We start from the raw sequence: 17208 nt of genomic DNA on the forward strand, positions 1-17208 counted from the left end.
TTGTTTATTTTCCAAACTGACACTTTGACCTCAAGCACCTCGTGGATCAAGTTAAGTACTTATGCAATTATATCTCCGTTTTCAGGTTTTTCTATTCCATACATCAGTATATTATTTTTTCTGATTTGCCTGTCTAACTGTATACATCTGTCAAGCACTGTATTATGTTTCTTAATATTGTTCTGAAGCTATTTTCTTGTGGCATTTTTAAGTAATTACTAGTTAACTAGGAATAAGCCAGAATTAAAGGTTAAAATTCGTTGATTGACGTTTCAATTTCCACTTCGGAAATCTTTCTCAAAATACAAACGTATTTTGTATTTTAAGAAAGTGGAAATTAAAACGTCAATAAACGTACTTTAACCTTTAATTGTGGCTTATTCTAATTTAAATAGTAATTGTATTATGTTTTTCTTCAAGATACTTTACATATTTGTTTATTTTATTTGCCAGTGTTTGTGTTTCATCCTTGATTTCTTGTAATATAAATTTTTTTAGGTCTGCAGATTGTTTATTGATTTCTGCTCGAAGTTCATCTAACAAGACTGTGTTTGAGATGCCACTGTCGGAAGTGCTCATTATTTACCAAATATTTTGAGATGAGTAGGAAATTTGGCTCTAAACTTTAGCGGCAATAATTCATAAGTAGCCGATTTATCAGCTTCATTTATCTCATGTGGAATCAATTCTGCATAACTTTCGCCACTCATTTCTATGTTTTTTTTAACTGAAATACGAAAACACAATCGAATCTTATATGACAAGAGCTGTCATAATAAAAAGATAAGTTCATATTACTGTTAAGGCCGCCTATGTAGATACTCAAAATCGTTCAAAAAATAAAAAAATCGTTCCAAAAGTAAAAAAAAATCGTCCCAAACATAGTTGCTTACGGTACGATTTGTGTAATGTGGTTTCGATTTAATATATCATACCGAAAGTTTAGTTTTCTGGGCGGGTGCAGAAAAATAATATAGGTATTTACTGTAGTTAGGTTGGATCATCCTCCATATTGCCTGGAGTTCCAGGATGACTTCCAGCCACCGCTCCTGAGGATGAACAAAGGTTGTTCGATTCCATCTTCTGGTTAATCAAAAACAAGGTGCTACTGGCAATGTAGAGTACTTTATCAGTTCGAATTTTGTACATTTGAATATATTTTTATCTTACATGAAAGGTTTGTTAGTACCCTATGCACAGAAGACGTTTCGTTTATCAACAATGTCAGTTCCTTAGGCCTCGATGTGTAATCAAGATAACTCTTTCCGATGTATAGGACTACCGGCAGAGTGTGAGCTTTTTGACTAGTCACGGATTGTGGAATAATTAATTTTAAGTCCCTTCCGGACTTTCACTTATTCCAGCAATCACGTTGGATAGCAAAGAGCTTACTTTGGACCGTAACCTTTGGGACCTCTACTTATTTTCAAGCTCTCACCCTTAGCTCATTGTCCATCCTGCCATTTCTAGGAAGGTGGACAAGTCACCAGGAGACATCTCTCTTATGTGAGCAGGTGTGGGCTAGGACTCGCCCAACGCGTACTCTCGTATTAACGATAACTTTGGGCATTCACATAGGACATGCTCTACAGTTTCGTCTTCTCGTTCACACTTCCTACATAGAGGTGTGTCTGCTAGCCCCAGTGTGTGGAGGTGTTTGCTTAGTTGACAATGACCAGTTAAAAAACCAACGGTCAAACGTAGATTTTTCCTAGTCATTCCCAAGTACTTCTTTGATGTTGACTCTTCAAGGTTACTTAGTGTTACCCTGGCAAGTTTACATCCTTTCCCTTCTTTCCATCTTCTTACGGTTTGGGTATGGGAGTCACATTTGACAATTTCCGCGATTGTTGTAGTTGACCAACCAAAAAGATCCCCAGGTCCTAACAGTCTTAGGCCTGCCGCCTTCCTAGATAATTATCAGCAATGTGGTTGCCTTTATTCCTATTGTGTCGTTTAACCCACCTCAGGATGATGGTATTACCATCCGAAGCTTGGGTTAGTGACTCGTAACATTCCATTACTAAACCTGATGTGACACGTGGTCTATTCAAGGTTATTAGCGCTTGTCTGCTATCTGTGCAGATCATTATAGTTTTCTCTGCTATACCTTTTTTGGTTATCTCTTTTGCGGCTATGTAGATACCAGTCAGTTCTGTCTGAACTACGCTGGCATTTTTGCCCATACCCCACTTTATTCTTAGGTTCAGTGATCTGGAGTATATCCCGCATCCTGAGCCTTCTTTCATTTTGGAGCCATCGGTGTATATGCAATAGGTATTTGCCACGTTTGTCTCCATATACTGTCTTGTTTCAATTTTGTAGGGCAATTGTTAAAGATAAAATTTGGTTCAATTGAGTCGCAGCCAGTTCTCAATTGTCCCATTCCTACATCAAGGTTTGCACCAGCTGAGCGCAGTCGCATCATTGTCACTAGCGCCACCTCTTTGATATATATATCTAGAGGCGTGATGAAAATGATCAACTCCATTGCAGCAGTTGGTGTTATTTTCATGGCATCTGTTATATTTATGCAAGCCATCCGCTCAGGCTTTTATTTACTTCTAACCGTCGGTGGTCTATCGGAACACTGTGGCAGTTCGACACGATCTGTAATAGTTTTAAATCGATCTGACTTTTATTTATTTCAAAACCAATATCTTTCTGACCAGTGAAGTATTCTCCTCGAGCTGTTTAATGGTCTTTGTGAGATAACTGTATGTTTAATAACGTAATGTTATATAAGTCCGTTTCCAAACTTTTCTTTATCTGGAACAAAGGATAGTCGAACAGCCAAAATACTTGTTTCCTACACTGCTGATTATTTAATAATATCAAAGTCGTAAGACCTTGTATTTATCCCAACAATTAAAAGAGATATGAAACTGTTCTCCATGATGAAGTCTCGTAGTTCGATGAAGCTTGATATAGGTGAGAAACAAAACGCAGAGTTTCCTAAAACGAGCTTCTCAGCCAAAATAGGTCTTTACGGTATCAAAATTAAGAACCAGATTGAATCTCCGATCGGAAGATACGCGGATTTTATGCATTTCCTAGTTGCATGTGAGCAGCGATCGTCTGTCGGAGGCCAATACAATTGTAGTTAATAAAACCCGTTACAATTGGCTGGCCTGAGTGACGATCTTCGCTGTAATTTTTCCACTCTGGTGACATTAAAAACAAATTTTACTTATTATAACTTTCGATGGTTCATTCGATTAACCTTTAACTACGGGCTACGGTGTACTCAGTACACCAGTCGCACTAAATTGGCCGCTATTTCTGATAAGCACTGGTTGCGCACGTGGCCCTCTACCTGACCTATCTCTGATGTGTCAGCTATAAACCTCAACAGTTGTAAAATTGATTGCTGCAGAGATAGACTGACGGTTAGAAAAATTCAGGAGAAGTTTACCAGTGGTGTATGTAGTACACCAAGCACCTAGTTATGTAAGTAAATTTTGTGAGATTTATATTACGTTTATCTTCTAAAAAATAGCATTATTAATGTATAGCGACTTATATGTAACAAAAGCTAGACATTTTGCAACGTTTTGAATAAAAGAATTTGTAATTTGTTATTAAAATTTTAATAAAACTTTCATTTTATTATAATAAAACTAGTTTTATGATAATACATTTGATCAAATATTTTATTTTAGCATTTTCTCATAACTTAATATACCGTTATCTATTTGGATATTTGTGAGTACCTATTATTGGACTATTTAGCCACCTTCTAGTTGTTTTTGTGGTCTTGTTTTTTCATGTTCTTTCTTCCATAGCAATACGGTCATGTCTCTTTGAAATATTAATTAGAAATAAATAATAAAAATTACAAACGTTGCCTCTATATATTTCTCGTAACGTTTATAAATCGAGAGGTACTACAAAATATTTACTTTGCAGGGATCGTGTACCAGTAAGAAATCCCCAAAAACTCTCAGAAGATGAACTTAGAGCTATGGCTCAAGCTATATTTGAGGAAGAATCTGATGAAGATGTTGGTGGAGACCCAGATACTTCAGACGACGATCTAATAGAAAAAACAGAGCACGACACTGAATCAGAAGTTGATATGAATGACGAAAATCAATATACGATTGACTCGGACACAAACAGTAACATTGAAAACAGTTTAGATCTTGATGAAGACAATGATTATTTTATAGCAAAAGACAGAAAAACTAAATGGTATAAGAAATCTCTTCTTAGCAAATTTACTAAAACTCCTTCAAAAAATATTGTCAAGATATTTCCTGGGCCAACAGTTTGTGCGAGAGATGTTACTACGGAACTAAGTGCTTTTGAAAAACTCTTTACAAATGAAATCATAGAAAATATAGTTGAATGTACAAATTTGCAGATTGCAAAAATGCGATTAAATTATGAACGGCCAAGACGGGCTAAAGATACGACTAAACAGGAAATCATGGCATTATTGGGATTATTATTTCTTGCAGGGACTAAAAAACAAAATCATACACACTTCCTCGAATTGTGGACAAAGATGGTACCGGCTCAGAAATCTTTCGAGCCTGTATGAGCGCAGATCGATTTTTATTTTTGCTTGCTGCTCTTAGGTTTGACAACAAAGATACTCGAAAGGACCGAAAATCAATTGACAAACTTGCTGCCATTCGCTTTACTCTTGATACGTTTATGAAAAACTGTAGCAGCAACTATTCCTTGGGAGAAGAAATGACTATCGATGAAATGTTGATACCTTTTAGAGGTAGATGCAACTTTGTGCAATACATTCCAAGTAAACCTGCAAAGTATGGCTTAAAAGTGTTTGTGTTATGTGACGCGCAGACCTTTTATGTCACCAATTTTGAGGTGTATTGTGGTCAACAACCGGAAGGGCCCTACAAAAAATCTAACACACCAACGGATATTACCCATCGCCTGCTTCAACCTTGGAAAGGTAAAAACCGTAATTTAACATGCGACAATTGGTATACGAGTTATCCGTTGGCAATTGACCTTTTGAAGGAAAAGGTAACGATGGTTGGCACACTTAAACGAAATAAAAGGGAACTACCTCCAGAGTTTTTACCAAGAAAAAACACACCAATTGGATCATCCACTTTTGGTTTTCAAAAAGAAGTTACCATTGTATCCTACACACCAAAAAAAAAATAAAGCTGTCATTCTCCTATCTACCATGCACAGTAATTCTACAGTAGATCCCGAAACAGGAAAACCAATGATAATTTTAGACTATAATTCACATAAAGGAGGCGTAGACACTGTAGACAAAATGTGCAGTACCTATTCGGTATCCCGAAGAACACGAAGATGGCCAATGGCATTGTTTTTTCAACTCCTGAATATTGCCGGAATTAACAGCCAGATCCTGTACAATGCTGTCAACATCGACAATCCACAAAAATATGGAAGAGTTTTTCTAAAAGAATTATCATTGGCATTGATAAGACCTCATCTTTCTGAGAGGGCGGAAATACAGAGTTTACCTCTGGATTTAAAAATATTCTTGAAGAAATACAAAAACGTACAAGACGACCACGATGAAGAACCACCAGCAAAAAAACGGAGGAGGTGCCATTGTTGTGGAAGGAGCAAAAATAGAGTTACAACAATATCTTGCAACAAATGTAATAGAATGGTTTGTAAAGAGCACTCTGTTACAATTTGTGCAAATTGTAATTTAGTAGACGCAAACGAGGAAGAAAACGAAAGTGAATAGCACACATATTCTTAAATATGTTCATTTGTGAATGATTATTTACTCCTAGTTTTTAGATTTATATACTAGTTTTATAATATTTTTAATGTTAAGCTTATATACAAGAATCTCAAGAAGGTTATTTTTAGAGAAAAAGAAGTGGTTGAGTTTTTGTTCTTATATTTGTTGCTAATCTTTATATTTTCGTTATGTATTATTTTTTATTTTAAGACATTCTCTTAAATATATTCCTACATTTATTATATACAATATATGTACTAAAAATACCTAGTTGTGGCTTTTATTTGCGTTTTTAGTCGGTGGTGTACAGAATACACCGCGCACGTAGTTATGACTAATGGAGGGGCGCCCGTAGTTAAAGGTTAAGGTACTACCAATACGATAAACTGAAATTTACATACAAACTTAAATAAGTTTCTAAATATTAATAGGCACCGTATATTTCTACCTCAAATAAAAATACGACAGTTTCTATTGGTTTATTACTGACTATTAGGCTTATAAAGCGTAGAAAATAAACCGGTCCATTATTTTTCCTCGCAAACATTCTGATGCACTGATTGAAAGAAAACGCTACCGCTTTTACTATAAATATAAATGTAATGTTTTTTGTTCGAAAGAAACACAACATTGCGAAGGGTTTTTCTCTTGTCGTCCGGATAGCCGTTAAAGAGATAAATGCGAAAAACTATTAGTGAGTCATCTCGGAGGTTTTGTCCATAAAAAGAAGCTGCTGACGTAGAATTGTAGAAACTTTTTTCTTCTCGTTGGTTATTTGTACTCCTTTGTACTGTTCGGAACACAAAAAGATGTAATTAGAATTTGGTTTAGTGTGTTTGTCTTATAAGGAAAACTACGTAATAGACTTCATATACAGGGAGCCGTTAAATCGATTGTTTCATGTTAGTGTTTATATTTCAACTATTTGTTTATCAGGAAAATGGCATAATATAAATTATGTTGCACTAAACAGTAGTAGTATAAGTAGTAGTATATGTAAGTACTTAATATTTTAATAAAGTTGCTAGATTAATAATCTGGCTAAAATAATAATATGGCACGTTTCTATGTCATAATATACTATTGTTAATGTACATATGAAAATCATGGCCGTAGCACGAGAAAGCGTCCAACGAGGATATAAGACAAGTATCGGTGACAACATGGTAAATACATTAAAGATGGAACGAATACATAAACAAATATTCTAAAAATAATAACTGACAGAAACAAATGTTTTTTACGGACCAGATTGATACACTGGTCGAAGAATTAAAGATATTCAAAATAAACTTTAACAAGTCTAGTCTAACAAGTGTTTTTCACGTTTATTCCTCTTCCTAAGAAAGCCAGTGCAACAAGATGCTCCGATGACATAATTAAAAGATCAATGATCCATACACTTAAAATACTTCTGGGAGGTATTCTGGCACAAATAAAAAAAAATAAAAATACATATTAGCAAATGTAAAATTTTGCTTTGGATACAAAGAACCTAGTAATTACTATTTACATGGGAATAAGCCACAAATTAAGGTTAAAGTAAGTTTATTGACGTTTCAATCTCCACTTCGGAAATCGCTCTCAAAATACAAACATTAGTAAATAAAACAAATTTTGTTTTTTTGTTACCTGGTGAATAATTCTTCTAATAATTTAATTTTATCTGAACTAGTTATACTGAAAATTCAGACATACATTATACATTTTAAAGTAGACGACTTTAAAACGATATTGCCAATATTGTTGAGTTGCGTTCCTAGGACGACTTTACCTGTATGATAGTTCATTTGATTACATGAAATCAACTTTAACTCGAGAATATCCGTCAGAAAAAATCATATACTCGGTTCGCTATTCCCAGTCTGAACTGTCTAGTGAATTTAGTAACTATTTTTTTGCGAAGTTAGTTACTTTCTGACAGACTAAAAGTGGCTGGAAATTACTATACAACCAAGCACACGTACTCATAGCCAATATTAATAGTAAACAAACTAAATAGTAAATAAAATAGAACTTTGCGAATTACCGACAATCAATTTTTATTTATCTGCACCATATAATAAATAGTTGTGTTAAATTATAACAACTAAAATATATTTTTTAAATATATACTACCCACAATTTGATGGGTTTAGTATACACTTACACTATTTAGAATAATTCTTCTTTTTTTTTAAGAAAGAAGTCTGCAATAGTAGGATACTTGAGCTATTAATACTGAGAAGTAGGAATTGTTGTGTTGTAGCTTTCCGACAATGAATCCGTCAAAATATGCCCGAGCTAAGCGAATGGAGTTTAGCATGCAATTCGTCTTTAAAAAGACAACCACATGCCATGCTGACAGTAAAATTCTCCTGTTAGTGATTCCATAGTAAATTAGGAGGGAAAACCAGGAAAAAAGCTCATAATACTATCCCGACATGGTAAGTATTTGGTCGTACATTTAGTTTACCTTCAATAAACACCAAATTCTGATTTTATGTTTGTTATTTAAAAAACATAAATGAAGTATCCTCGATATGTTATTTACATCAAGTCGTCTACTTTAAAATGTATAATGTATGTCTGAATTGTCAATATAAATGAATCGGATAAAATTAAATTATTAGAAGAATTTTTCATCAAGTAACAAAAAACAAAATTTGTTTAATTACGTTTATTGAAACGTCAATATACCTACTTTAACTTTAATTGTGGTTTATTCCCATTTAAATAGTATTTACCTTAAGATGCCACAAGAAAAATGCTTCAGAACAATATAAAGAACTGAGGACGTAAACTGCGAGTTCTACCTATGTTAAATTTTAAGAAATTATTATTACAAATTACAACCTCAGAAACTGCTTCAGATTGCAATCTAACTTTTTTATTTAAGATTTTTTTAAACCATTTATTTATTTGCAAATTACACTAAGAGAAAAGTTCCGAGACTAACACTAACGCTAACATTAATACTAGTGATTATTTAACCCTCTTATATACACAACCGCCTTCAGACGGACTTAAATCAAATTCGTATTTATTTCTATATGTTGTATTCCATCATTTCTATAAAATTTTGGTTGCATACCAACTTTAAAATGTTTTATGGCTGGCCTGTTACATATGATAGTGATGTCCTTACTTCCGTATTCACTACACAGAAGTCGAAGCTATTAGTTTTATAGGAGCAATTGCTAGTAATCGGTAAAAAAAATATTATACATGAATACAAATTATTAGTGAAACAATTACTCGTTTGTGGAACGCTAACTGAAGCAAAAAAAATTATAGATGAGTGGCTAGACTTTATATAGGGATTACACATTTTTCATCTGATTGGAGCTGAATCAACTTCGATATTTTTGTTGTGCCTCGTTTGCCAAACTAAACTTTCTGTCGTAGTAAAAATTTATTTTCTGGGATTTAATCATATTACTAAAACGTTGTGAGTAGAAGTACAGTATATTTTCCTTTTAAGATAAGGCATAACAGAATTGCAGACTGTTTAAAAACTGATCTGAAAAATCTCATGCAGAAATCCATGACATTTTGGACAACATCTCCTAACATTGAGTATGATTGTGATAGTAACGATAGTAATCCTGTTGCTAATGATGCTACTAATCTTAGCGCTGATGAATTATAATCGAATAGTGTAGCTTTAACAGTGGTCGAGATAATTTCAGAGCATTAATGCGAGACTCTGCGATAAAAATCAGCAAAGTCTCTCAAACTTTTTGGCGTCAGAAACCTTCTCAAACGAGAAGCAATGGAAGAAGATGGTGGTCCAGTAGTAGTATTTGGTAGAATACAAATCGATTGTTTGGAAATGGACACACCTTTCACTTTATGCAACTAAGGTGGTATTTCGGGGCTAAGAGCAAGTTCCCCAAAAATATTGATGAAGAAAACACTCCATACGAATGTTTTCTTTACTTTATGGACGACAAAATGCTTGCTCACCTTTTAAGGAAACCATCTTTTATAAACAGGTCGTACTGCACCACTTATCTTACTGTACAACTCCCATTTCTTTATGATACTCATTCCAGAATTCTGTAACTCTATACTACCTTAAACAGGTCTAGTGGATGGGTAACATATATATTTGGAGTCACTCCCTTGTGTTCAAAAAGTGTAAAGTGCCATGTGCGATCTACTACCTCGTTCCCATGCAAGATATGGTTAACTGCTTCAGATTCTCTGCTATAAAATCTGCAGCCCAAGTCTCCATTAAACAGTGCTTGATCACCGTACTTGTACGTACGGCGGAAAATTTTGTGCCTGGACCGACGATATTCGAAAATTTTTGGCATTCTCCTCTATATGTCTGTTTATCGCTATAAGAAAGGAGGCTCATATTGAGGAAAACACTCTTTTGAGTATTTAACAAGATTTGCCTTTGCTTTGCGATTTGGATCCATACGCCAGTATAATGACAATTCAGTAGCTGTTGAAAGGGGTCTTCCTGGATACTATCCTCTGCATAAATTTTGTCCACTAGAGAAACATTTTAATGACAGGTTTAAGTTAGTCCTTGTACCTTTTAAGATATGGGTAGATGACAAATGTGGACTACAAAAATGACAAGAGGTAGACTCCTCCAATGTATAACCAACAAGGTACATAGTTGGAGCTTTAAATTTTTCTGCCTATGTGACACTTCTAGATTTTTGTGACCATTCGAAATTTACACTGGCGTGAAAGAAAAAATAATGTAAGATGACACTTCAAATCTTTCTTAAATCTGATGTTTTTAAAACGAACTTTTTGCCAGAGTAGAGAACCATAATAGATGTGAAAAGATCGCAGTTGAATAGGTCAAAGCTCTCTTGGCTTCTTTCCTCACCTCATAGATAGATAGATTGAATCTATTTATAAATTAATTATAAACGCCTAATTATAATCTTATATAGAAGTATTTTACTTTCCCTGGAGAGTCCCAATTTGCGGCCTATTAACCAACTCATGTGTCGCATTTTAATATTTATTTGGGAATATATATATATATTCCTGAAATGTGTGCTTTCAAATTAAGTTTTTGATCTAGTATCATTTCCAGGAATTTCACTTTGTTATTTATTGGTAGTATTTCAGTGTAAATCTAGGGCAGATGATGTTCCGGTTAGTGTATGTGACTTTTGGGGTGGTTAATGTTGATTTTTTGATCTATTCATCTAATCGTGTAATAGAATTTGTTTCAGTTTTGTTGAGATTACCCATAGTTACACTGATTTATCAACTCTTTAACTTTATTTTTATTATTAATTTCTCTAATGTACATTAAGTTTTGTATACTTACGTAATGTGCAATGACGTCCATTCCATCCTTGAGAACAAACACAGGTTCCATTTCTACACTGTCCATGTTCTTGACATCGTATATCGCAAGGTAACTGTTCGCATCGTGTTCCAGTCCAACCAGGTTCACAACGGCATTTTCCCATGTCGCATTGCCCATGAGGTCCACAATCCAAATTACAAAGAGCTGAAAACAAAAATGTACTTTAATAATAAAAAAAAAAACAAAAAGTAATAGTACAGACGCTCGCAAACGATGTTATTTTTATTCTTCTAACATTTATTTTAATTTATTTACTGTCTTGTAACACTAACACTAAAAACACAATTACTTTATAAGATTTATTAATTAACAATATAAATTTATTACTTAAGGATGCAAATTGTGGGTATCAGTGAAGTAAAAAAAAGAGAGAGTCTTATCACAATTCCATCACGCCATTTATGGTACATTAAAGGAGAAGAAGAATCAACAGTCGAAGATGTTGGTTTCTTAATTCACAAAAACATTGACAACAGAATATTTGTGTTAATAAACCAAATCCCAACAAGGGTGGTCTACTTGAACATCAAAATAAGCGCAAAATATATACTAAACATTATTCAAGTGTACGCTTCTGTACAGAACATCCATACGAAGAAGTCCAAATATTCTACGATTAAATATCTTATGTGCAATCAAGGAAAATCCTGGCTACTTCTTAATAATAGGTGTCGATTTCAACGCCAAATAATGCAATAAGGAAGACTCCTCTGAGATAATATTGGGAAATTTTGGAAGCGAAGGCAGATATTGTAGCATTTGTAAATTCCTTGATATATATTGAAATCCTCTCGTATTTTCTAAAGCAACGAAGAATATTTTTAGTGTATTTCAGTTCCTAATCGTAAGTATTAAAACACCAAAGTATTTTCAATTCCTTTTTGCGTCGCGAGTTGATATGAAAACATTTTAGGTTTGGTTATATCACGGACGCATATTCTTTGATATTTTTCTTTGATTTAAGCGGCTCGATACTGAGTTTTAAACAAACATCCATTTAGATCGATGAGAAGGCTTTTTAGGAAAGATAATTGCGTCACTGTCGTTGAATCGTTGTCAGAGACAACTGCTTCCAGCGTTTAGTCCAAATTTTTCTTCAAATTCTTCAAAATTGTAATATCTTCGTCCTTCGTCCTTTTTTCATGGGAAAATGTGTAGCAGTGTGAAGTTAATAGTTACAGTCTAAAGTTTTAAGTAAGGTTTGGAAGAATCGTTGTTTCCATCCTCGTTTTGTTTGTCCCTGGTCGTCGTATTAGACCATAGAAGCAGTCCTTTTGTTCGTGTGGCCAAGAGTTTAACCCCAGTTCTACCCCCAGAAATTTTAGTAATTCCAATTCTAACCCCAGAAGTTTTAGTGCTTTTTTTATTAAATCAAGGTAACTTTTTTGTTTTAAATTTTAAAGTAACAATAGACATTTTTTTTTAAATAATAATAATTTTATAATAATTTGTAAAGAACTTGTAATAATTAAAAATATATGTCTTAGGGCGTGGTTAGCTGTGATTTTAATTATTCTGTTTTAAATTTAATGTTGATATATGACAGCTCGTTTTATTATTTTTAATATTAATTTGTTTTGAATTTTTAAAGAAGGTTAACCTCTCTGTGAATAGTTTAAAGATATTTCTTTATTTGTAACAATTTCTTTGTAAGTTTTGTAGCACCTCCCACTTGTAAACAGAGTTTGTAAATACATAAGATAAAGTAAGTGTTTCTTTGGTATTTTGGTATTTATCTTTATAACTATTAATCTAGTAATTTGTGCCATTAATTTTTGTAACTGTTTGTGGTGAGACAACAATAAATGTTTCGATTTATTTCTCTGAACCATTTTTTTATTTATTTAAAAAAAAAATTCACTTTTTTGAGTTTTATTTAAAAAAATATATTTTGCATTCCTAATATTTATTTTATTAGTTACAACTTGTTGTTGTAATTGTTATAATTTGTGACCTCGAAGCGGCGTCCTTATTTTAAATAGCTAGAGGTCCTTCCTGTTGTGTTGTTTGTCCATTTGTTCCAGAAGATTCATGTAAGTACCCCTTTATTTCATTTTTGTAGTTGCCCCAATCCAACCCCCGTGCCATTCAACTTATCCACGACCCAGCTACTTCAAATAAAACCTGAGTGCCGTTCGCATAAGTTTCGTTTATTTTGTTTGCCCTATCTTCACCCCAATAGTTTCTGTCCCCAATGTTCCACCCCCTATAATAATACCCTATGTGGTAGGCAAAATATTTCGTTACAATATGAAAGATACAAACAATTCTTAACTTTCCTTTTTGGAAAACAATCTCCATCAAATGAACAGCTTTTTTAAAAAGAAAACCCAAAGAAAGTGGATATGGGAAAGCCCTGATGGTAATACAAGAAACGAAATTGACGAAAACGGTTCATTTTGCAAAAAATGTGCTTATAAACATTTTTGTAACTTTCTCAGCTACAATGTTTATTTGAAATATTTTTTGCTACAGCATATAGATTCGTGATAAATCTCACAAAGTCAATAATGGGGTCCTACAATTGACATTCTCAGCAAAATACAGCTTGTTTCTTTAATTTTTAGAGGTCTATTCCCTGACGACTGGACTATTTTGATTCTGTGGACGTAAAATAATTTTTCAGAAGAGATTTCTCAAAACTTACTTCTAGTGACATACATCTTACTCACGCCAAGGCCTTCGATTTGTCTTTGGGGACTTATTACAATGGGGACAATATTTTTAACAATATATCGTGAAGTTTCTTATTTTATAGTAATACCGACAATCGACGTAATAACCTAAGAGAAAAAGACGCGCATGCCTTAATTTTATCTATCTTCATCATCATTTTGGCTTTACAACCCTGTGTGGGTCCTAGCCTCCCCAAGAATTTTTCTCCAGTCGTCCCTATCCATCGCCTTCCTCCGCCAAGCACATATTTCCATATTTCTCATGTCTTCATCGATGTTATCTAGGAATCTTGTTCTGGGTCTTCCTCTTCTTCTTTGACCAATAGGTCTATCAAGGAGCGTTTTTCTAGCTGGGTCGGTTTGCTCCATCCGCATAACATGGCCTACCCACCTTAGACGTCCTATCTTTATGTGTTTTACGATATCTGGTTCCTGGTATATCCTATAGAGTTCGAAGTTGTATCGTCTTCTCCAGACACCATTTTCATTTACCGCTCCATAGATGCGCCTTAGTATTTTTCTTTCGAAACATCCTAACATGTTTTCATTACTTTTTGTTAAAGTCCAGGTTTCTGAACCATATGTTAGGACTGGGCGTATTATTGTTTTGTAGAGTTTTACTTTTGTATTTCTTGATATAACTGTAGATTTAAAAAGGAGATTAAGCCCAAAATAGCATCTATTAGCCGTGCAAATTCTGCGGTTTATCTCTGCGGTAGTGTCATTTTCAGTATTGACGAGCGTTCCCAGGTATACAAATTCGTTAACTGCTTCGATGACGTCATTTTCTATAACAAGTGGCCGTAGTGTTTGTGGTTGCGTACCTATTTTCATGTATTTTGTTTTGTTGGTGTTTATTATTAAACCCATTTTTGTAGCCGCTTCCTTTAATGCTACGTACGCCTCTCGTGCTGCGTTTTCCGTTCTCCCAACAATATTGATATCATCAGCATATGCTAAGATTTGCACAGATTTGTTATATATTGAACCGGTAGTTGTGATTTGTGACGTACGTATTACTTTTTCCAAAGCTAGATTGAATAGTATACAGGAGAGTGGGTCTCCCTGACGTAGCCCGTTATTTGTTTTAAAAGGTTCAGAGAGTTCCCCCTGGATTCGTACTTTGCATTCAACTTTTTCAAGGGTTAGTTTGGTTAAACTTACCAACTGATTTGGTACTCCTAGGTCTATCATTGCTCTAAACAATTCTCTTCTATTTACAGAGTCGTAGGCTGCCTTGTAGTCTATAAATATGTGGTGCGTGTCTACACCGTATTCCAGTGTTTTCTCTAGAATTTGTCTTAGGGTTGAAATCTGATGAATTGTTGATTTACCACCTCTGAAACCAGCCTGGTATTGTCCTATTATTCGCTCTGCATATGGTGCCATACGATGGCATAGTATATTGGAGAATATTATCTATCTTAGATTAAGTATTTAAGTACCGGATACTTCATCTAAGACTGAACTAGAAATCGATTACATCTGGACCAAAATAATAACGTATCATGTATTCAGACTCTTCTAGTGTAACACTTAACTAATTTGAAAACCTACCAGAAAGCTTGTTTAACTTCTAGTTGTACTCTTTTTCCCTGTCAGCATGCCTATCGACTGTAGATTTTCCAATATTATCTAAGCAATTATCGTCTATAGCAATATTATGTAAGAGGTTCAAAGTGCCTTGCTCGCTAAATAACAATTAAGTGAGAACCTTTTAAATGTAATAATACTTGGTGTAAAAATAATATTTTATTTAATAAAAATGTCTTTAAAACAACATATTATTGGCCAACATAATTTTTAATAACGCAAAAATTTCCATTAATATTATTTAAAATAAAATTCATATTAAGAAGTAAAAACAAAATGGAAAAAATTAAAATATCGCGGACATAGTTCCACATAATATTTCAAAATAAAAGGTAAAAATGAATTGCTTTCAAACAAATCTAAACTCCGTTGTCACTTTGTAGGAATTTGCTTAGACTTTTTATCTCAATCATTCCCCAAGCATCTGGTTCCCCAAACACTAAAGAAAAGGATAAAAACGGCAAACAGTTCTTAAAGATTTCCATTACATCAACAAACAATATAAAACACTACTTCTTACCTTGAGAGCAATCTGGGCCCGTCCAGTGCCTGTTACAAATACACTTTGCCGCCTCCAAATCGTAGACGCCATGATCAGAGCACGTAGGCAAACACTTATGGACTTGTTCGTCGATAATGTCGCAATGGGTCCCTTTCCAACCGGCTTTACAGTAGCATTGTCCATGAACACAGGCACCGTGCTCTGAACACGTAGGATCCTCGCAATCTGGCTCTTCACACCCTTCTCCTGAAAAAGAGAAATAAAAGTAAGTTTTATTGTATAATGATAACACCCCTAAAAAATTGTGCTGTGAAAACAGACAGATATGTATGTGGTAATATTTATACTCTAAACCTTAATTTATGTGTTGAATAAATTATATAAAATAAGTATAAATTCATGAATTTATTCATCAATTTCTGTGTCAATAAATTCGTGAAGATCTTGGATGTAGTTTATTTGACTTCAAATAAATTTTTACATCAAGTGTCAACATTTCAGTAGTACCAATGGTTTTATTATTGAATGTTATTTATTGTTGTTTGTTTGAGGTGGACAGAATATATTAATGAACTGTTCAAAGACAATAGAACAGAATAGATGGAGATAGAAGTAGAAGAGGATATGGTTTTAAAGATATTAAAAGAAGAAATTAAAATGGCAATAAAAAACAGCAAAAATAGTAAAGCCGTAGTGTGCTAGTTGTGCTATCCCTAAAAATACAAACGATAAATATTGCAGTGAATACAGAACTAATATATCACTAATAAGTCACATTCTCAAATTATTCCTGAAAATAATACATGGTCGTATAAATAAAGCACTGGAAGAAGGAATAGATGATAGTTAGTTTGGGTTCAGAAACGGACTAGGAACCAGAGAAGCATTAAAAAAGCATTTGACAAAGTAAGACATGAAAAATTAGTCCAAATTCTAAAGACAAAACACATAGACCATAGGGACTTACGAATAATAACAAACCTCTACTCTAGAAAATCAAAGAGCACAAATCGTAATAGATAACGAACCCAGTCCAGAAATTGAAATCAGGAGAGGAGTTAGGCAGGGATGTATTATGTCCCCATTACTATTTAATGTATATAGTGAAGCTATTTTTAAAGAAGGATTTTTCAAAGTGAAGGAATAATAATTAATGGAAGATCTATTAACAACATAAGATATTCAGATGAGATCGTGATTATGGCAAACTCTGCTGAACAACTCCAATTAGTGTTAAACAAAACAAACAGTTTCTGTGAAAAAGATGGACTAAAAATGTATATAAAAAGACCAAATACATGATAATACCAAAGAAAAAAAATAGACCAACAAACATACGAGTACATTTGGGAAATGTACCGATAGAGAGGGTTGATAAATACAAATACCTAGGAACCTG

General features: G+C 33.8%; 1 protein-coding gene across 2 annotated transcripts in view; it reads right to left on the reverse strand.

The window, feature by feature from the left end:
• The window catches only part of Ten-a (Teneurin-a transmembrane protein), a 621367-nt gene that overhangs the window by 302180 nt on the left and 301979 nt on the right, over positions 1-17208 (reverse strand). For both annotated transcript variants that reach the window (XM_072535236.1, XM_072535235.1), the window contains exons 9-10: positions 15828-16055; positions 10998-11183 (exon numbers count right to left, since the gene is read on the reverse strand). In XM_072535236.1, coding sequence (XP_072391337.1) covers positions 10998-11183; positions 15828-16055 — 414 coding nt within the window. The remainder of the gene's footprint in view (positions 1-10997; positions 11184-15827; positions 16056-17208) is intronic.

Source organism: Diabrotica undecimpunctata, chromosome 6 (assembly GCF_040954645.1).
Source record: "Diabrotica undecimpunctata isolate CICGRU chromosome 6, icDiaUnde3, whole genome shotgun sequence".
NCBI classification, from domain to species: domain Eukaryota; kingdom Metazoa; phylum Arthropoda; class Insecta; order Coleoptera; family Chrysomelidae; genus Diabrotica; species Diabrotica undecimpunctata.